This window comes from Oncorhynchus kisutch, linkage group LG24 (assembly GCF_002021735.2).
Source record: "Oncorhynchus kisutch isolate 150728-3 linkage group LG24, Okis_V2, whole genome shotgun sequence".
NCBI lineage: Eukaryota > Metazoa > Chordata > Actinopteri > Salmoniformes > Salmonidae > Oncorhynchus > Oncorhynchus kisutch.
In genome coordinates this window covers 12,551,215-12,572,353 of record NC_034197.2, presented here as the reverse complement: position 1 = coordinate 12,572,353, position 21,139 = coordinate 12,551,215, and the positions used below count along the sequence as shown (strand labels likewise).

Below are 21,139 nucleotides of genomic sequence, written 5' to 3'. Positions count from 1 at the left end.
ACTGTGTGAACAAACCTCCAAACGAGCTTCAATGCCATACAACACTCATTCCACGGCCTCCAACTGCTTTTAACCAGTTGGATTTAGGGGGCGCTATTTAAATTTTTGGATAAAAAAACGTTCCCGTTTTAAACAAGATATTTTGTCACGAAAAGATGCTCGACTATGCATATAATTGACAGCTTTGGAAAGAAAACACTCTGACGTTTCCAAATCTGCAAAGATATTATCTGTGAGTGCCACAGAAGTGATGCTACAGGCGAAACCAAGATGACATTTCAAACAGGAAATGCCCCAGATTTTGAATGCGCTTTGTTCCAATGTCTCCTTATATGGCTGTGAATGCGCCAGGAATGAGCTTACACCTTCTGTCGTTTCCCCAAGGTGTCTGCAGCATTGTGACGTATTTGTAGGCATATCATTGGAAGATTGACCATAAGAGACTACATTTACCAGGTGCTCCGCTTGGTGTCCTCCGTTGCAATTATTGCGTATTCTCCAGCTGCGTGTATTTTACCATTTGCTTCAGAGGAGAAACCAAACTGCAATGAATGACTTATCATCGAATAGATATGTGAAAAACACCTTGAGGATTGATTCTAAACAACGTTTGCCATGTTTCTGTCGATATTATGGAGTTAATTTGGAAAAAAAGTTTGGCGTTGTAATGACTGACTTTTCAGGGTTTTTTCTTAGCCAAACGTGATGAACAAAACGGAGCGATTTCTCCTACACAAATAATATTTTTGGAAAAACTGAACATTTGCTATGTAACTGAGAGTCTCCTCATTGAAAACATCCGAAGTTCTTCAAAGGTAAATTATTGCTTTTCTTGTTTTTGTGAAAATGTTGCCTGCTGAATGCTAGGCTTAATGCTATGCTAGCTATCAATACTGTTACACAAATGCTTGTGTAGCTATGGTTGAAAAGCATATTTTGAAAATCTGAGATGACAGTGTTGTTAACAAAAGGCTAAGCTTGTGAGCCAATATATTTATTTAATTTCATTTGCGATTTTCATGAATAGTTAACGTTGCGTTATGGTAATGAGCTTGAGGCTATAATTACGCTCCCGGATACGGGATTGCTCGACGCAACAGGTTAAAAACACCTTGAGGATGGATCCTAAACAACGTTTGCCGTGTTTCTGTCGATATTATGTAGCTAATTTTGAAAAAAGTTTGCCATTATAGCATTTTTCGGTCGATTTCTCAGCCAAGCATGGTGAAGAAACGGGAGCTTTTTCACCTACAAAAATAATATTTTTGGAAAAAAGGAACATTTGCTATCTAACTGGGAGCCTCCTAGGTGAAAGCATCCAAAGTTCTTCAAAGGTAAATGATTTAATTTGGTTGTTTTTCTTATTTTTGTGAAAATGTTGCCTGCTGCCAGCAGAGCCTAGCATAGCATTATGCCATGATAAACTTACACAAATGCTTGTCTAGCGTTGGCTGTAATGCATATTTTGAATATCTGAGATGACAGTGTTGTTAACAAAAGGCTAAGCTTGTGTTTGAATATATTTATTTAATTTCATATGCGATTTTCATGAATAGGAAAAGTTTCTAGGGGTATTTATGTCCGTTGCGTTATGCTAATGCATTTGAGGCTATGATTACGCTCCCGTATATAGGTTTGCTCATCGCAAGAAGTTAAATGCTTGTAAAACTAAATGCATGCTCTTCAACCAATTGTTGCCTCCACCCGCCCGCCCGACTAGCATCACCACTCTGGACGGTTCTGACTTAGAATATGTGGACAACTACAAATACCTAGGTGTCTGGTTAGACTGTAAACTCACATTAAGCATCTTCAATCCAAAATTAAATCTAGAATCGGCATCCTATTTCGCAGCAAAGCCTCCTTTAGTCACGCTGCCAAACATACCCTTGTAAAACTGACTATCCTAATGATCCTTGACTTCGGTGATGTCATTTGCAAAATAGCCTCCAACATGATACTCAGCAAACTAGATGCAGTCTATCCCAATGCCATCCGTTTTGTCACCAAAGCCCCATATACTACCCACCACTGCGACCTGTATGCTCTCGTTGGCTGGCCCTCACTACATATTTGTCGCCAAACCCACTGGCTCTAGGTCATCTATAAGTCTTTGCTAGGTAAAGCCCTGCCTTATCTCAGCTCACTGGTCACCATAGCAACACCCACCCGTAGCATGCGCTCCAGCAGATATATTTCTCTTGCTCCTTTGCACCCCAGTATCCCTACTTGCACATCATCTGCACATCCAGTGTTAGGGCAAAATTTTAATTATTTAGCCTCTATGGCCTATTTATTGCCTTACCTCCCCACTCTTCTACATTTGCACACACTGTACATAGATTTTTCTATTGTGCTATTGACTGTACGTTTGTTTATGTGTAACTCTGTGTTGTTTTTGTCGCACTGCTTTGCCTTATCTTGGCCAGGTCGCAGTTTAAATGAGAACTTGTTCTCAACTGGCCTACCTGGTTAAATAAAGGTGAAATAAAATAAAAAATAGTTTAATAATAAGGTATATGGTAAACAAAGGTGTTGTCAATTATAACCTATTTCAGGATGCTAGGTGGTATTTCGCACATCACTACTTCACAGGAGAGGCAATTGAACGCCTTTTTGGAAGAATTGCCTCCTGGAACATGAACTTTCATGTGCCTTAATAACAAACTTGTATTCCATCTGTAAATATGAATAAAATGGTTAAATTACGACCCTAGTTGGTTAAGCCACAGAAAAATACCTTCCTGCTAGCTATGATCGGCTGAGATAATGGATGGGCTGGACATGCTGGAAGATGAGTTTGGATTGGTCTGCCATGTAGCATGCTTCTGTCTATAACATGAGCTGCACAGTATGTGTTGATAGTCCCTTCTACCACTGCGTGTTTTAAATGTATATAATGTTAGCCATCGAGACCTACAAACGTTTTGCTACTTTACGTAACAACATTGATGCCCTGAATTTAGCAGGTGCTATTGACAGATCAGTTGAAAAGGTTGTGATGGGCTACTTTCTGCACACGCCACAGTCAGTGTGAACCGGAGTGACTTGACACAACATTCGCCAAACAAGATGGAGCTACAAACAAAATGGAGCTGTGTTCATCCATGTACAGTGCCTTGCGAAAGTATTCGGCCCCCTTGAACTTTGCGACCTTTTGCCACATTTCAGGCTTCAAACATAAAGATATAAAACTGTATTTATTCTTTATACAAAGTATAAAGGGCTGAATAATTTTGCACGCCCAATTTTTCAGTTTTTGATTTGTTAAAAAAGTTTGAAATATCCAATAAATGTCGTTCCACTTCATGATTGTGTCCCACTTGTTGTTGATTCTTCACAAAAAAATACAGTTTTATATCTTTATGTTTGAAGCCTGAAATGTGGCAAAAGGTCACAAAGTTCAAGGGGGCCGAATACTTTCGCAAGGCACTGTATACAGGTAAGAGTCTAGCTACATTTTCAGATTTTCTAATTTTGTCAGAAAGTCGTTTTCATTGCAAGTTAAAGCATACTGTTCGCTAGCTAGCGAACGTTAGATTGTTGGCTCGCTAGCTAACGTTACGTTCATGATCTGTGTAGTAATATTATAAGAATCAGAAATGCATTGCTAGTTATAGCCTAATGTTAACTAGTTAACACTGAACCTAGCTGGTTAGCTTTAGGTACCTACATGACAATGTTTTGTATTGGTAGTAGTATGAGTTGGGATTATGCCAGTTCATTGTTAAACTAGCTAGCTAACTACATGTCTAAACAAAAGACTCCACCTCGGACGGATTATTACATGACCCATCAAATTAGACAGATGTGTCTGTCTGAGGGTGATTACGGCAATCTATTGTATTTTATGAACATGTGTACATGTCTAGACAATAGTGACCCACTTAGCTAGATGTGGCTGGGGGGTGGTTATAGCATTTCTTTCACACAACCCATCAATTTAGACAAGTGCGTCGGGTAAGCGTCCTCTAATAATCGTTCAATATTTTTATCTGGACACTTTCAGTTTTTGATATTCAAATAACCATTTCACTGTACAGTTCACACCTTCTGTATCCTGTGCATGTGACAAATACACTTGATATAGTGTGTGTTTACCAGAGATGGTAATGTGAAGAACAACATGACATGCACCAAAGTCAGATTAGGATATAGGCCTAGGACTAGACAAACTATTTTTATCTGGAGATAAAAAATAGGCCACAAGTTTTACCACTTTTAGTCTTGAAATGGGTCTATCTTTAAAGAGATTTGTGGGCTAAAGGCTTAAGAGAATGATGCTAAATGGGGGTAGAAAAACATTGGTCCTCCAGTATGTGTACCAAACAATTCAAAGGGCCATTTTCTCAAAAGTACAAGTTTATCAACTTTCAAAGCAGAATTACTTTCCCATTGTTCCTCAACTGCAGTGTATGATATACAATTTTGTAGCTTTGAGTCTCTCCTTTTATCCACTGTAAAAAAAAAAGATTTTCAAATTTTGCTACATAGGACAAAATCCAGGTGGTGGGAAATGATTTAATTAAGCACAATGCCAACCATCAAAGATACATTCAAATAAGCCAAAATGATTGTATTAATGTCTCCATGTCGGTAGCTAGTCTTACCTGGCTCTTGGCTGTGCAGATGAAGCTGACTGTTGCGCCAACTGTGACACTCCGTGCTTTGGGCTCCTCGATGGTCACCTGAATGGGTTTGTACGAGACAGCTGGAGAAAGACATGCACAGAAACCATTCAGTAAACACTCAAATGTCTCAAGTTACAATTTCTTAAAAGTTTTTACTGTCTCAACTTCGAACATATTTTGTTCAAATCAGTTTTAACTATTCAACAACTATCTGTAAGATCAGTGGGGGGAAAAAAATCACAAAAGTATTCCAAATGCACTATTTTAACGGACAATTAGAAATGCGTACTTGTGACGACAATCTCAGCGCGGCTCCTGTTGGTGTTGCGTTGGTCTCTGCAGGTACAGACATACATGCCTGTGTCACTGGGCTGAACACTGGGGATATGCAGCTCCTCTCCTGAGAGAATAGGTAGGAACACGGAATGAGATTAAATTACCAAGGTGAATGGACTAGTACTTCAATAGCGTAGAAAAGCCTTACATTTTCGCATCCAGGGATTTTGGATCTTTTACTGTTGAAAAGCGCTATCCAAAGTATAAATACAGTAAAGTACACACACTACAGGGTACAAAAATATGTTTTGAGCAAAAATATATTTTTTACAAAACTGAACAGTTCAAGATGTTGTTCTGCTGGGAATCTGTGATGTCATCACCTCCTCTCTTGCTTGAGAAAAAATTGAGGAGCAATAGAGAACAAAAGAGGACAGCCCCCCCCCCCCACACACACACACACACACACACATGTGCCAAGTCATGACTCGCCTGGACCACCTATTGAGATGTGCCTTTTGTTAAGTAAATCAGGTGTTAAATGAGGTGAAAAGGAGACTGGAATGCCACTTGAAAGGAGAAGAGTAGAGGTACTCGTGGATGGGCTTTCTATTGTTCTTAGGTCACTCTGCCCCCATTTCACACCAAGTTGCCAGGGAACTCAGTCACCTGACAGGGTCAGTCAATCACATGCCTTATCTGGTGGGGTAACAGACCCCCACTACCATCTGTACCTCAGTCTTTCTCTGCAACTCCAGGAGTGAATAGCAAGGTGACCAACCACCTGGCTGTAGCAACCCACAGAAGACTGACCGCTGGGCCTCACCCCATGGACACTTCCCTCTCTGGACATTCCCTACTGTGTAGTGCATTTATGACCATACAACCACTTCTACTAGTCCCATCTTGCTACATTGGTGTGTGTGCATCTTAAGTGTCTGCAAAAAAAGTGTGTTCTGTACATCTGTCTCCTACTGGTCATTACTACACCTTCTAACAGAGGCGCAGGGACGATTGTATCTATATTCACCAATACTGGTCTTTAGTGAGGAGTGTATACTGTGCCGCTATATACAACAACAGTAATGTATGTATGGCTCTTATGCTAGGCCAAGTCATACTCCCTATTACCCAGAACTGGTCTGTCCAGTATACTATACCTTGTCTTTGTCTGACGGCGCTGTTGGTCACGGGGCGTCCATCCTCCCTGGACCAGTAGTAGTAGTGGGGTGGAGGGCCGGTCACCTGGCACCGCAGGGTCACTGGGCTGCCCTGGGCCACCAAAACCCTCTCAGGGTACACTTTCACCACCAGGGAGGCTGCCGCTGCTGGGTCAGAGGTTAAGGGTCAAAGGTTAGGGCACAAGGATCAATCGCAGAGACACTCTTGGTGGTTACAGTCTGGCAGGAAGAAAAAGTAGATTGATTTTGAGTTCCTTTTCAGTTGGTTCACTCAATAAAACATGTATCCAAGTCTACTGGACGTTTTGGGTTCCCTTACTATTGAATGGACGACACTTAATCCTGTCTTGTGGATTTCCAACGTATCCAGTTGCACAGCTGTAGGGGACAGAGAGAAAGACATTCATATAGAGTCAACACAACGTCAAAGGACACTGAAAAGCCAGTCTGAATAGAGCAGCCTGGTACTAGCTCAGTTTGTGTTGTATAGCCATTGGCATGACAATGACCACAGGACACCGACAAGACAGAACAAACAGATCTGGGACCGGGCTAGAATAGAGAGGTAAAGAGAGAGTTGTGTCAGCTTACCGCTCACAGTACTGGCCAGTGTATCCAGGCTGGCAAGCAGTACACTGATAACCACCGTTACCAAGGCTCTCACAGGTGGGGGAGAACCTGGCAAACACACACAGATAAGCAAGTACAGTATACTCCAGTAATAACTAACCCAGTGGGATCTGTTCCAAGTTGGGATGTAGGGCAAAGTTTCAAAGACAGATATGAATGACTGAGAACTACATCTTGTTCCAATGGAGGACCATTTTGATACTGTTTATCGTTGTTACAGAAGCAAAGCAACAACCCCTTTTTATCCCCCAATCGGACTGGGACTGTGTTCTGTGTCCTAATCCTGTTAGCGGCTCACTACTCACTGGTTGTCAGGGTCGGTGTGAGGGCAGGCACAGGGCTGGCAGTCCTCTGGGGTTCCAGCGGTGGGATCCCCATAGAAACCTGGGGCACACTGCTCACACAGCTCTCCCTGGGTGTTGTGCAGACAGCTCTGGAGATGCGGGAAGACGACAACCACTCGCTTGTTATTCAATGTACTTGTTTCAAATCTACTGCTATTTTGGACCTGAGGCCATGTGGGTGGTGAGCTAGGATTCATTGTGATCTCAGAGGCTGAACTGATCCTACATTAGCATTCCTGGTTTTAAATTAACAAGATTAACCTGGATAAAATGAAGGTTAAATAAACTAAATGAAGGAAAGAGATTCTCTGGGCTGCATACCGTGCAGATGCCATTCTCGGGGTGGCAGGAGTCAGAGTGCCCGTTGCACTCACACAGCTCACAGTGGCCCAGGTACAGGCCCCCTCCGGTACGAGTGTAGCCAGGGGCACAGTCCTGGTAGAGAGAGAGTTACAACTGTCATCACACCGTGGGCTTGACACTCTCAGGGTGGGTTTCCTGGACACGGAGCCTGGTCCTCCTTCGAGCATGCTTTCTCCAGGAGGCAAAAAATTAAAAGTCTGCTGACTGTTCAAACATACATACATTTACGTTTGAGGTTAATTAGTCAACATTGCCACTTGTGGCAGAGAGAGAGAGAGAGAGAGAGAGAGAGCTCCTCTTACCTGACAGGAGAGTCCCTGGTAGGCGGGCGGGCAGCGGCACTGCTCCACCTCTAGAGCCTGAGCACGGCCACTGTAGTTGGGCACGGCCACCTCCATGCTGACCTCGGAGATGCTGGAGGACCTCATCTCTGTGTAGTAGGAGGCCCGTACCAGGATGTCATCCAGGTCAGCCAGCACCATCATCAGGTGCTCCCTAGTGGCAGGCATGCCGTCTGGGCGACGCCAGTTCTCCTACAGGGCAGGGAGATGGGAGTTACTACTATTGTATCACCAGGATGCTAGTGTGACCTGTGTCAATGAGGAACGGATGGTAAAGGTTTACAATCAAATCACCATTTGGGGACTATAAAGATCGCAGCTACTGTAGAACACTGACCTCTCTGAAGACGAGCTCAAACTGGCGGGACTCTCTTGTCCCCTTTCCCCTCTGCCACAGCTGGCGAGCCACCAGGGTGATGTCATTTCCCTGTGGGCAACAATGACAAGGGCAACCCATGGCAGGTGAGTGTAAAACGAATTGATGCGACAGCAGTACATGGAAGAGAATGACGTTCATAACTTGTGGGGTCTATGTGCTATGGAATGGATGCAACAACAGTAAATGAGATTGAACACAATGTTAACTATTGGTATATATTTACAATAATCTGAACATCAGCGTCTTCGATGGCTGTTCCTCTCTGGCCGGCTACATAGGAGATGGTATACTTCAGCTTCCCACCATACGAGTTCACCTATTGTAGAGGTGGAGATAAATACATTTAGGGCCTCTTCTATTAGAAATGTGTCTTTCTGTAAGAGCAAAAAACGTGAAGCGATCATAGAACACATGATGTATTACATTTCTCTAAGACGTTCATCTTCTCCAATAAAAACTGAGTCATGCTTGACCTCCCACCACTTGGAGAAGTGTCTTAGTTAAACAGGGATCATGAATCAATAAGTGCTGTACACTACACAGGGTTGTCTGGCCATGCCACCCTGCCCTTCATTTCCCTTCCACAGCTCTGATAGTTCAGGTGGAGGAATGGTGGGGTGGCTCTGTGGCCAAACGGTTAACCGAAGGGTAAACACCCAGTCAGGGTGCAGGAAGGCTGGGCCTGGCTCGTACTGTTACCTTATCCCCTATGAACTGCTCTGGGAGCTGCCAGTAGAGCGTGTCATCCGGGTGCAAGCTGAAACCTTTGTAGAACAAAGCGTACTGGGGCAGAGGAAGGAAAGCATGAGAGAGCAAGCCAGAGACAGAGCTCAAAAGATACGCAAGGAGAGAGAGAGAGAGGCATCGCAAGCACAGTAGAGAGGAGAGCAGAGAAAGGGTTTACATTTTGGTCCCCTACTAGTTAACTACTATTTGGTGACAAAGTGACACTCACACCATGCGTTAACTGGCAACTAAAACAACAGCTTCCAGTGTGTATAATGTGAAAATCACAGCTTGTAAAGGTGACTGGTCGACATGTTTAGACCCTTATACAGTATAATTATAGGTTACAGATCCAGTGCTACTCTTTAAGTGAAGAACTACAGAGTACGACTTTAACAGTAATTGTGTACTGTGCTTTAAAGAGGAAAATGACACCCTGCTTAGTCATGGAATTTATGCACATACTGCCCTTTTCAGCCCTATCTTCTCTTTCTTGTTCTTTTGAAAAAGACCCAGGCGGCGAACACTTTGACAATACTAAGGAAAACTATACAGGATAACCCTGTGAAATATTCACTCTCGTGATTCGTGAATGGATGACTTTATGATCAACCTGATCGGTTGTTGATTAATCTTCCTGGCTACAGTACACTGTATGTTATCACATGGAGGGAGGCATTTTCCTCTGCTTGTGTTTGTCAAGAGCAGGGATATGCAGTCAGACAGTCTGGTTGTCTGTCTGTCCGTCTGTTCATCATTTAGCCAGCCAATCAGTCAGCCTGTCCGTCCGTCCGTCAGTCAGCCAGCCTGTCATCATGTCTACCTGGCTGGAGGCCCCTGCAGGCCCGGGGCCACTGGGAGCACTAGGAGGACCCACTATGTTCTTGGTCCCCCGCTGTTGAGTCTGTCAACAGGACCAGGCCCAAAAAGAGAGTAAACCAGTCAGTAACGACCACAATAACAACTATGGATGAGCTTAAAAGTTAAAGGCTTGAGTGTTTCTCATAGGGGTTATTTTAGATGTACCTTCTGTCGAGGAGAGTGACCTGGGGAGGCTGGCTGAGGACTAGTAGGCCGTACCTGGGAGGAGATACCAGAGAGGGAGGAAGGGGGAGAGGGGGGCCTCAGGGGGGTACGAGACCCGGCCCGAAACGAGGCGCTGGGGACCTTCCTCTCAGAGGAAGAGGAGGGAGGGAAGGGAGGAGAGTCGGCTGGAAAGTTGGAGAGGATTGCCCAGATCTCATCATCCAGCTTCTTCACTTGTTCCTGGGGGAGAGGATGGGGAGGGTGGTGGGGTGGGTGGGGGGGGCTCATGAGGGTTTCCCCAAAGGAGACCGCACACCATGCAAGGTAAGAGACACACCAAGCACTGGGGTCTGGGGGTGTTGGTAGGGGGACATGCTGTGTCATGCTCTTAACCAGGTCTACAACCCTGTGGTATGTACACAACTTCACTCACTGGGGCCATTGAACTTTCTAGTTTCTACAATCCTAAAACAGGGAAGTCTTGACGCAAAACATCCAAACACGTCGGCTATTAGACACAACATGGCTCTCTTCTCTTCAAATTCCAGAGCGCCTCACAATCCCATTCAGGTCTGTTTGTAATACACACACGTGCATTTTTACGACATGCATCTGGTAAATGTACTGTCAACGTGCTGCAGTTGCTTTCATGCTGATGTCTACCATGCCACAGTAAATATCCAGTCACATACTGTCTTAAGGGTGGTGGGATTATCTTTCAAGGATGTCATGGCAATTGACATCCCAAAAGGCCATCCATATCAGGGGAAGGGGGGAGGGGGCGGCTGGGTTGTACTGTTGTCAGTAGATGTGTTGTATGGACATAGCAGTGGGTGGCTAGGCTACAGTAGGAATACCTGGCTAGCTCTTTTGGACCTGGAGGTGTCATTACCCTTCGAAGACTTCATCATGTCCCAAACGGACACATCCTTCCTCCGTTGCTCCTCTGTCCAGGCGGAGTCTCTCTAGTGTTGTGAATAAACAAGGCTCCCGTGATCACTTTCTAATTCCCCACGTGGGAGCCAGGGGAAGCCTTTAGAACTAATGGGGGACTTGAAGAACGTAACTGCTGTTCACGGCTATCAATGTCAGACGTCTGCAAAACTCCTCCTGACTCAGTCGCTTCAGTGCACTACATCAGAGTCATCCACCGCGTGAATGGTCCATTAAACAGAGTGACGTCTAAGTAACCAATACGCGTAGAGCGTAACCCGCGATGGCATGTGAACCTGAAATATTCCTAATATTACAGAAATGTGTGTAAATAGGGCCATTGCTGTATGTTGATTGCTGCTACAATGGAGCTGAAACTAGGAACAATTTGAGACCATTGGAAATGCAGGAAACCCATGCATCTCAAACACACAAAACCTCCTACACTCAAGAAAACAAGGGTAATGTAGGACGCATTTATCTCAACACAAATCAAATCAAATCAGTACGATCAAATGACAAATCACACCAATCCTTTGTTTGAATTACAGGCAAACATTTTAGTCATCAATTCTTTACAAAAAGTTTGATTTTTATGTTTAAACTGTCGTTGGTGAGGGGCTGGTAAGTAAAGCCTTTCACTGTAAGGTTGTACCTGTTGTATTCGGCGCATGCGACTAATACAATTTGATTTGATACTGGTCAATCCACAATCATCACCACACGACAAGCACCGCTCTGGTTTACCTGGTGCGCTCGTCTCATACGAGCAAAGAAAGCGTCCTTCTATAGAGTGGACAGGCAAACCAAGAGTAAAAATAACTCAATTACACTTGAATCAACATCAACATCTTCTCAAGACAAATAATGAAATGCATCCATGTGATGCTTTCTAAAAGTAGATGCATCAACAAACAGTACAGTACTGACTTCTATGGCCAATGCTTTCCGATGAGGTTCTACCGCCTGTAATACACGGTAAATTCATGGAGCATACAACCAAACGACAATTTCCCACTATGAGATTGGCCCTCAAACTTAGTGTTTTCTACGATAACTCATTTAGCAAACCCTTTCACAACAAAGACCAGCACAGACATTCAGGCAGAAATTGAGAGAGCATTTAAGCGCTGTTAGGAGCAGGAATGCTAGAGGATTCCCGAATGAGAAGAACTTCGCACCATATAGCGAGAGAGTGGGAGTAGACGTCGGGACAGCATTTGTATCGTCTCTGATGGCCACGGTGGACAGATCCTCATCTGGGACTCACCTTATCCCCTTGGAAAGCCTCGGGCAGCTGCCAATAGTGGGGCTCCTGGTCCAGGTAGTCAAAGTTGCTGTAGGAGAGCTGGGTGCCGTCAGTGGACACCTCCACGGTGAATCCGGTGGAGATACGGTTGGTGAGCTGCCGGTTGACCAAAGCAAAGCCCTGGAAGTTGCCTGGGGTAAAGACGGATGACACCTGCAGGACACACATGAAGGGAAACCAATCGCACTCAGAGAGACAGGAAAACCATTTATTCAGTTCAGTAGAACTTTATTGGCAATTGCGGCGCTTTCAGCAGAGCTGTAAGTATATGTTTGTGTGTTGACTTGCCTATATTCCTATATTGGTCATTGTCACGTCAAACTCAAACAAATATGAGACCAGCGCCAGGCTGCTCTCAAAGTGCTCTCTTCACATATTTACTCATATATTATTTTCAGGAAGTCGTTTCCTAGTTCTTGTCGCCTGGGTACCTGGTCTCTGTCGTGGGAGGAGCTGGAGCACTGTTGAGTGACTCCCATGCAGAAGCAGGACAGGCAGCCATCTTTGTTGTCTGTGCTGAGGTGGAAGGTTCCCTGCTTACAGTTTGAGCAATCAGGGCCCTCAACGTTCATCTGAGACACAATGATATAGTGTGAGAGGTGAACCTACACATACATAGAACATAGACTTGAATGGGAATGCCATTCAAGGGACTATATTTATATGGGACAAACCTAGAGAGATAACAAGTGGATAAGGATATAGGAGGATGTCAATGGGGCTGGCGGTTTTAATGAAAAACATAGCGAAGCCTTGGTTTGCTTACCTTGCAGCGACACACACCATTTCCATTGCATCCTTCACTTCCTCTCTGATCACAGTCGTAGCAATTACCTGTAAACATGCCATAGCTGAGCGTTTCACTCAGTGTGCCTTCATTCCACCAAATACTATAATGTACACAGCCACAATCTGTTAGCACGGTTAACACCGCCCCTGAGGGGGATAGAGTTATATTTAATTGAATAATCTATACCTACCATTCAGATCATTGTTGCCAACAATACACGTTTGTCCAAGCTGGGGGTTGCCTGTGTACCCAGCAGCACATCTGAAAAGGAGAACAGCCAACATTTACACTTTAAAACAAACATTTTCAGTCAAAGAGGACACACACAGGGAAGGAGCAATGGGGGCAGGAAACTGAGCGAGCCGTGTGAAGAGATACGTGATGAGGCTTGTCCTCGCAGCACATTCTTGGCCCAGAGTAGACACATGAAAATACACTGCTAGTCAAATACTACGCATGATGTATACACGCTACACAACAGAGCTGTCACATTATTAGCCAACAGCAACAATTTATTCATTGTGGATTTCCATTGTCCATGCACTAGGCATTCCCCAGGTCCCCTGCAATTATGAGGGGGGTTTATTTTTTAAACACTACTCACAATCACATTGGGACACATACAGATTTGCTACACCACTTGAAAATCCACTGACTTTTGAGTATCCCAGATGCAAAAGAAGGCTAAAAGGTATGTATGTATTGGCGATGTTGTAGATAGACAAAGCACAGCCAATGCTACAACTCTCAACATGGGTCAAAATGTTGAAACCATCTCTCTTCTCATTAGGTTGCTAGAAGATGAACTGAGGAAGGTTGTGTTAAAGTTCATTTTCTATTTTAAAATAATGTGTCACCAAACCTTGATAAAAGACAGCAGAGCAGAGAGAATGAACCGGAGAATTGAAGTCTAAGTGCAGAAAGAGGCATCATATCGCATCAGGATATAACACTGAGAAGCTAAGAAGAAGCAAGCTGAGGCACTATGTCCATCCACCAAAGCTCTGTCCAGCTAAAGAGCCCAATAGGCCAGGCCACCCTAGGGGAGAGCTACCCTAGCTGCTCCAGTTCTTACCTTGTCACTGGAAGCTCCACGGTTGAACAGCCAACAAACGCACAGCTTCAATGGGACTTTGGAAAAACCTGTCCAGTCTAACTTTACAGTAAGAAGCTAAAACAGTTTTTGGAAACTATCTGACCAATGCATGATGAAGCCAAATCTGGGATATTATTGAGGTCAAGAAATGGGTTGACATTTTACATGTTTCATGTTGCTATTTGGGTTATGCACAGTAAGCAAAAAATAAATAATTTGAAGTACAATCACAAGGCAGCAAGGGCCGAATGAATGCTATAAATACATAATACACCACAATCACATTTACATACACAATCATATCGATAGTCATCCAATCACAATAGCAGATGGAATTAAAACAGATTTACACCTGAACATAGGGACGTCGGAAAGCTTGGGCAAACTCACTTCAAATACTTAACTGGCAGTACTGTAAAGTATACATCAGTGGAGGCTGGTGGGGGGAGCTATAGGAGGATGGGCTCATTGTAATGGCTGGAATAGAATTCATGGAACAGAGTCCATACTGTTTTGTGATGTGTTTGATACCGTTCCATTTATTCCATTCCAGCCATTAAACTGAGCGCATCCTCTTATAGCTGCTCCCACCAGCCTCCACTCGTACACATATACAGTGCATTCAGAAAGTATTCGGACCCCTTCACTTTTCCCACATTCTGATACGTTACAGCCTTATTCTAAAATAGATTAAATCGATTTTGTCCTCATCAACCTAATAATCAACCCCATAATGATGAAGTGAAAACAGGTTTTTAGACATTTTTAGCAAATGTATAAAAAAATAAAAATAGAAACAACTTATTTGCATATTCAAACCCTTTGCTATGAGACTCGAAATTGAGATCAGGTGCATCCTGTTTCCATTGATCATCCTTGAGATGTTTATACAACTTGATTGGAGTCCACCTGTGATACATTCAATTGATTTGGAAAGGCACACACCTGTCTATATAATGTCCCACAGTTGACAGTGTATGTCAGAGTAAAAACCAAGCCATGAGGTCAAAGGAATTGTCCATAAAGCTCTGACACAGGACTGTGTCGAGGCACAGATCTGGGGAAGGGTACCAAAACATTTCTGCAGCATTGAAGGTCCCCAAGAACACAGAGGCCTACATCATTCTTAAATGAAAGTAGTTTGGAACCACTGGTCACCCGGGCCAAACTGAGCAATCGGTGGAGAAGGACCTTGGTCACTCTGACAGAGCTCCAGAGTTCCTCTGTGGAGATGGGAGAACCTTCCAGAAGGACAAACATCTCTGCAGCACTTCACCAATCAGGCCTTTATGATAAAGTGGCCAGATAGATTCCACTCCTTAGTAAAAGACACATCACACCCCGCTTGGAGTTTGCCAAAGGGCACCTAAAGGACTCTCAGACCATGAGAAACAAGATTATTTGGTCTGATGAAACCAAGATTGAACTATTTGGCCTGAATGCCAAGTGTCACGCCTGGAGGAAATCAGGCACCGCTTATCACCTGGCCAATACCATCCCTATGGTGAAGCATGGTGGTGGCAGCATCATGCTGTGGGGATGTTTTTCAGCAGCAGGGACTGGGAGACTAGTCACCATCGAGGGAAAGATGAACGGAGCAAATTACATAAAGATCCTTGATGAAAACCTGTTCCAGAGCTCTCAGTACCTCAGACTGGGGCAAAGGTTTACCTTCCAACAGGATAACGACCCTAAGCACACAGCCAAAAAAAACGCAGGAGTGGCTTCGGGACATGTCTGTGAATGTCCTTGAGTGGCCTAGCCAGAGCCCGGACTTGAAGCCGATCGAACATCTCTGGAGAGACCTGAAAATAGCTGTACAGCGACGCTCCCAATCCAACATGACAGAGCTTGAGAGAATCTGCAGAGAAGAATGGGAGAAACTCCCCAAATATAGGTGCGCCAAGCTTGTACGGTCATACCGAAGAAGACTCAAGGCTGTAACTGCGGCAAAAGGTGCTTCAACAAAAATACTGAGTAAAGGGTCTGAATACGTATGTAAATGTTATATTTCAGTTTTGTAAAACCAGTTTTTGCTTTGTCATTATGGGGTATTGTGTGTAGATTGATGAGGGAAAAAAATTTGAATCCATTTTAGAATAAGGCTGTAACTTAACAAAATGTGGAAAAAGTCAAGGGGGTCTGAATACTTTCCGAATGCACTGTACTTGCATGATTGGGCTAAATCAAATTTTACATGTACAATTTGTCCATATAATAGGGGTAATTTATAAAGTCTGCTGTGAAAGTTTAAATGTAATACTAAATACTGTATGTGTACGTCTTGAGGTAGTCTGACCCACTGGGCTAAAGGAAAATAGCACCAAACAACTCCTGTAAATACACAACTTTGAATATGGTAACTGTATATTATTTCATGATGGAGCTTTAAACACAATAACAATGTTGCCTCTACATGAAGAAGTTACTCTCAACTCAAAGAAATAATTCGACTTATTCCATAGATACAAATACATAATAAAAATAAGCATAAATATCAGGACCACAAACAGATTCTTTTAGATACATGTTGAAATTTGTTCAAGTTTAAAAATATATATAAATGTCCCTAATAATCAGGGATAATTTTGATTGGAATGGCTAGCCTTCCTAAAACAATGTGAAAAGAACCATCGGAACCATCTTGCTTCTGTTTCTTGTTCTTTTGGGATGATTTTTGATCATTCCTTTGAAGTAGTTTGAGCAGGTCCAGAACATTGGACTGGGGCTGGGCTTTCTTCTTCTGTGGGCGTCTCTTGGAACTAGTAGCTTTGACTTTACTCTTCGTTGTTAACCTGGAACGCTTTGAAGAAGAGGCCGTTTTGGTGGGTGCCGACGTGGTGGTGAGAACTTTCTCGGAGTAACTTGTTTTAGCTTTTGACACTTCCTGAACTTTGTGGGACGGTGGGGCCAACTGGTATGAGTCTGGAGCAGTGGTTTCCAAGTTAGGTCGAGAGTTACCATCGTTTGAGTCGGATGGTTTCTTGACAACTGTTTCTTTGAGTTTAACATTGGGTTGAACCTTTGAATGAGGTGCAACTGATCTAAAGGCACTGTCTTTTTTATCGTTGCTCCTAGCACGAGAAGCATCCTTTCCCTTTTTAGCAGCTTCATTCCGTGACTTGGACACCTGTGTTGGAGGCTTACGTTTATGGGATGGTGGTGCCAGCTGATATTTAGTGTTAGCCAGGTCGTCTACAGCTTCCCTTGGTTTTGATTGACGTGTCTGTGTTGAGCGCTTATCAGCTGTCACATGAAGCTTGGCCACCGTAGCCTTTGTTTCAGGCTTTGTTGTACTACGTGGTCTAGTGCTAGGCTTTGTCGTACCACGTGGTCTAGAGCTAGTCTTGGGTTTACTTATGGTAGTATTTTGTCTTGGGCTGGACTTTGAATTGACATTTATTTTGGTGGATCTAGTTAATGGTTTAGGTTTTGTAGTTTGTTTGACTGTTTTGGTGGTGGACTTATGGGCCATTGTGGCTTTCTTAGCAGGGAGACGGGGCGTGGATAAGCTATTGGGGACTGTGGCTCTAGTTTGTGACCTGGTGGTTGTGGATTGAGTCCCGACATTGGATCTCAGTGTTGTCACGGTTGTTAATTGAGAAGTCCTGAAGGAGTGTCGAATTGTGGTAACCATTGGCACTAAGGCTGTGGACACTGGTGGCAGAGCCATCGCCTCCTTAGCAGACCGTGCTCTGTGTCTGACGCGTTTCACCTTGTTCATCTCCTGAGCCAGGGCAGTAAACCCATCTATCACAATCTCCAGACGACCCTCCAGCCTTTTCAGACGAGTTTCCATGTCTGTGTAGCTACTCTCCAGTTCGCCCACCCTCTCCTTCTTCTCCAGGACAGACTGTGACTGCAGCATCTCCAGCTGGGTGCTGAGATTGCTCTGCTGGCCCCTCATGGCCTGGATGCCCTCCCTGATGTCCAGGGTGTTGCTCTCCAACATGCTGAGGCGCTGGTTGAAGCGGTTCATGTGGAGCCTCATTAGGAACTGGAAGCTGTGCTCTCTAACCTCAGGGCTGGGCGTGTTCAGCGATGGAACCCTGGGTGGAGTCCTATTCAGGTGGACTCGGACCATGTCAGCTATGGGGGTGGTTGTGGTTGGGTGAGTAGGAGTCGTAGGGTGAGTGGCTGGGTGAGTAGGAGTCGTAGGGTGAGTGGCTGGGCGAGTGGGAGCGGGTGGGCGAGTGGTAGGGCGAGTAGGGATGGTAGGGTGAGAGGGTTGGGTACGGTGGCTGGTAGTGGACAGTAGGCTCCATGTGGGGGTGTATGGTCTTTGGCTATAATCTGTGTTCTCCTCTTTTTCCTCATCTGGCTGTTGGCTGTATTCAGTGTCCTCCTCATCTGGCTGCGGACTATAATCTGTCTCATCATGCTCCTCATCTGGCTGCGGACTATAGTCTGTCTCCTCCTCCTTCTCCTCGTCTGGCTGTGGGCTGTAGTCTATCTCCTCCTCCTCCTCCTCGTCTGGCTGTGGGCTGTAGTCTATCTCCTCCTCCTTCTCCTCGTCTGGCTGTGGGCTGTAGTCTATCTCCTCCTCCCTCTCCTCGTCTGGCTGTGGGCTGTAGTCCATCTCCTCCTCCCTCTCCTCGTCTGGCTGTGGGCTGTAGTCCATCTCCTCCTCCTTCTCCTCATCTGGCTGTGGGCTGTAGTCCATCTCCTCCTTCTCCTCGTCTGGCTGTGGGCTGAAGCGTGTGTCCTCCTCCTCCTCATCATAATCCTCCTCCCTCTCCTCCTCGTCTCCACTGCCCTCTGGCAACACATGTTTCCTCAGGCTAAAGTTGAACACTGCCTCACCACACCCGGGCGGTAGGAAACCCTCATAGTCCTCTTGCAGGTACGGGTCCACACAACTGTCTTGTTTTCTTAATGATCAAAACATTAAAATGAGACATAGGGCAGGGTCAACTTATCAAAACATACCAAATGTTTGTCTACCCCAGTCACCTCATTGTCATCTTTGCACATCGAGTAGCAAAGAGTCGTCAAACAGACATGACATTAGAAAATAGATTTATGCCTTGTAGGGAGAATAATGTCAACATGGCCCAGGCATAAACACTGGCAGTATTAGCCCACAGCTTCTAAACCTTTTAACAAGCAGCTAAAGCAGGAGACTCAGAGAAAGTTCTGGCAAAGCAATCAAGCTAAGGCAAAGGAGAGAACGCAAAAGCCATGTGACAGAAGGTTTCCTCAGGACACAACTACAAGTCCAAACACGGAAAGACTTGGTTTCACCACTTATTACTTTTCTTGTCGTAAAAGCCAGTAACACAACTGATTATGACACGTGTAATCCCATGGAACACCAGACACATTTTTAAAACAAAAATGCCCATTGATAAACACAATGTCCATTTGCCAAGCGCATTAACACAACCCAGATATTGACCGCTCAAATAGCATAAAGAGCAGTGCTACTGCGGAGACCAAACCCGACCCAGAGAAACCTTTACTAACTAACTGGAATGGGTGGCGTTGGTTTGAGATTCGCTTCTCCCACACCACTCCACGAAACACTCACATATCAATCATGACTGGTGGGAGTGACTGGTTGAAAGAGGGATGCAAATCGGACAGACATGCTACTATACCCGTTTTAATAAAGGAAACAAGTGGGTGCCAGACTAGTCACCTCTGCTTTCCGTGCTTTGGCCAGCCCAGCATCCCCAGACCACTGACCAGTAAGGCTGGAAGGGTTAGGTGGAGATGGAGCGAGTCTTACCTTTCGCAGCGCCGGCCGGTGGAGCCAGGGGGACAGTTATCACATGTCGGCTGACCGTCCGCATCCTTGTAGCAAGACAGAGAATACCTGCAGGGAAGGAAAATACTTTCATCGGTCTTGTAAACCAGTAGACAACCCTACTCTGCATTCTAAATATCAAGGTTATCGCTGACACAACAGTGCGAACTGCATGACCAGTCATTGACAGATCAAATGTCTTTACAAAGAGCAGGTTGACCACCAAATGAACTTTGATCTCTATGAGGTTGACCCATCAGTTAAATGTAGTGTTTTATAAGTAGATGAAAGATGTTTTTTTGAAGACAATAGGTCAGGAGCTTGTTCCAGAGACATTGATCCATCTAAAGGTGTAGTTCTGTTCTGAAGAGCAGGGGTTACCAAATTTTTTCACTCAGGGCCCCACTTCCAGCATTGGGGAAAATCATGAGAATTTTGCAGGTTTAAAGCTTATTTCCTACAACTCTACACATTTTGTCATTAGGTCCAAAGAAAATGTTGCAGTTTTAAAGCACATTTTCTTGCAGTTCTATACATTCTGCTATGTCTAATGTGTATTCATGTGATATTACAACAATATCTATGGGCTAGAAAACCTAATCCTTCCATTCCGCCCCACGCACCCCACAGTTTGGGAACCACTACTGTAGAGCATTGGTTCTCAACTGGTTTTGCCTTGGGACCCAAATTAAAACCGGTTGTCTCAGTCACGATCCAATATTAACATTGTCATTTTTTGTTGTTGTATTTTTTGTATTTTACCCCCAATGTCGATCTCGTCTCATCGCTGCAACTCCCGAATGGGCTCTGGAAGCGAAGGTCGAGTCATGCGTCCCCCGAAACATGACCCGCCAAACCGTGCTTCTTAACACTCAGCCGCTTAACCCGGAAGCCAGCCGCACCAATGTGTCGGAGGAAACACTGTTCAACTGACAACCGAGGTCAGTCTTTGGGCGCCTGCCAGCCACAAGGAGTCGCTAGAGAGCAATGAGCCAAGTAAAGTCGGACGATGCTGGGCCAATTGTGCGTCAACCTATGGGACTCCCGATCACGGCCGGTTGTGATACAGCCCGGGATCGAACCCAAGTCTGTAGAGACGCCTGTAGCACTGCGATGTACTAGGGCCGAAAACTACTTTTAATACTATATTTTTTAAGTAATTGCAGCATTTCTTCAAGCAGATTCTTGATGAATAATAATAATTTACAAGGTCACTAGTTTGAGACCACAAAATCAGCCAAATCCACCGGAATAGAGCTGCCAATATCTCTAAATACCGTGATTGAAGAAAATTTGTACAGAGATTAAATTATTTAATGAGTTTCTACCACTTTCAAGCAGGTTTTTAGTAATCTAGTTTAAGTT

General features: G+C 44.5%; 1 protein-coding gene across 15 annotated transcripts in view; it reads right to left on the bottom strand.

Moving 5' to 3' along the window:
- Positions 1-21,139, bottom strand: part of LOC109869149 (basement membrane-specific heparan sulfate proteoglycan core protein) — a 168,433-nt gene that overhangs the window by 53,042 nt on the left and 94,252 nt on the right. For 12 of the 15 annotated variants that reach the window (XM_031803527.1, XM_031803515.1, XM_031803519.1 and 9 more), the window contains 19 exons: positions 19,757-19,843; positions 13,120-13,190; positions 12,906-12,973; positions 12,571-12,711; positions 12,101-12,292; positions 11,578-11,616; positions 9,898-10,137; positions 9,695-9,775; positions 8,845-8,928; positions 8,369-8,461; positions 8,104-8,193; positions 7,728-7,958; positions 7,384-7,497; positions 7,024-7,151; positions 6,680-6,766; positions 6,408-6,466; positions 6,068-6,235; positions 4,921-5,031; positions 4,611-4,711 (listed from right to left, as the gene is read on the bottom strand). In XM_031803527.1, the coding sequence (XP_031659387.1) occupies positions 4,611-4,711; positions 4,921-5,031; positions 6,068-6,235; positions 6,408-6,466; positions 6,680-6,766; positions 7,024-7,151; positions 7,384-7,497; positions 7,728-7,958; positions 8,104-8,193; positions 8,369-8,461; positions 8,845-8,928; positions 9,695-9,775; positions 9,898-10,137; positions 11,578-11,616; positions 12,101-12,292; positions 12,571-12,711; positions 12,906-12,973; positions 13,120-13,190; positions 19,757-19,843 (2,185 nt within the window). The remainder of the gene's footprint in view (positions 1-4,610; positions 4,712-4,920; positions 5,032-6,067; positions 6,236-6,407; positions 6,467-6,679; positions 6,767-7,023; positions 7,152-7,383; positions 7,498-7,727; positions 7,959-8,103; positions 8,194-8,368; positions 8,462-8,844; positions 8,929-9,694; positions 9,776-9,897; positions 10,138-11,577; positions 11,617-12,100; positions 12,293-12,570; positions 12,712-12,905; positions 12,974-13,119; positions 13,191-19,756; positions 19,844-21,139) is intronic. The other 3 variants (XM_031803516.1, XM_031803528.1, XM_031803529.1) reach the window with 3 other exon arrangements.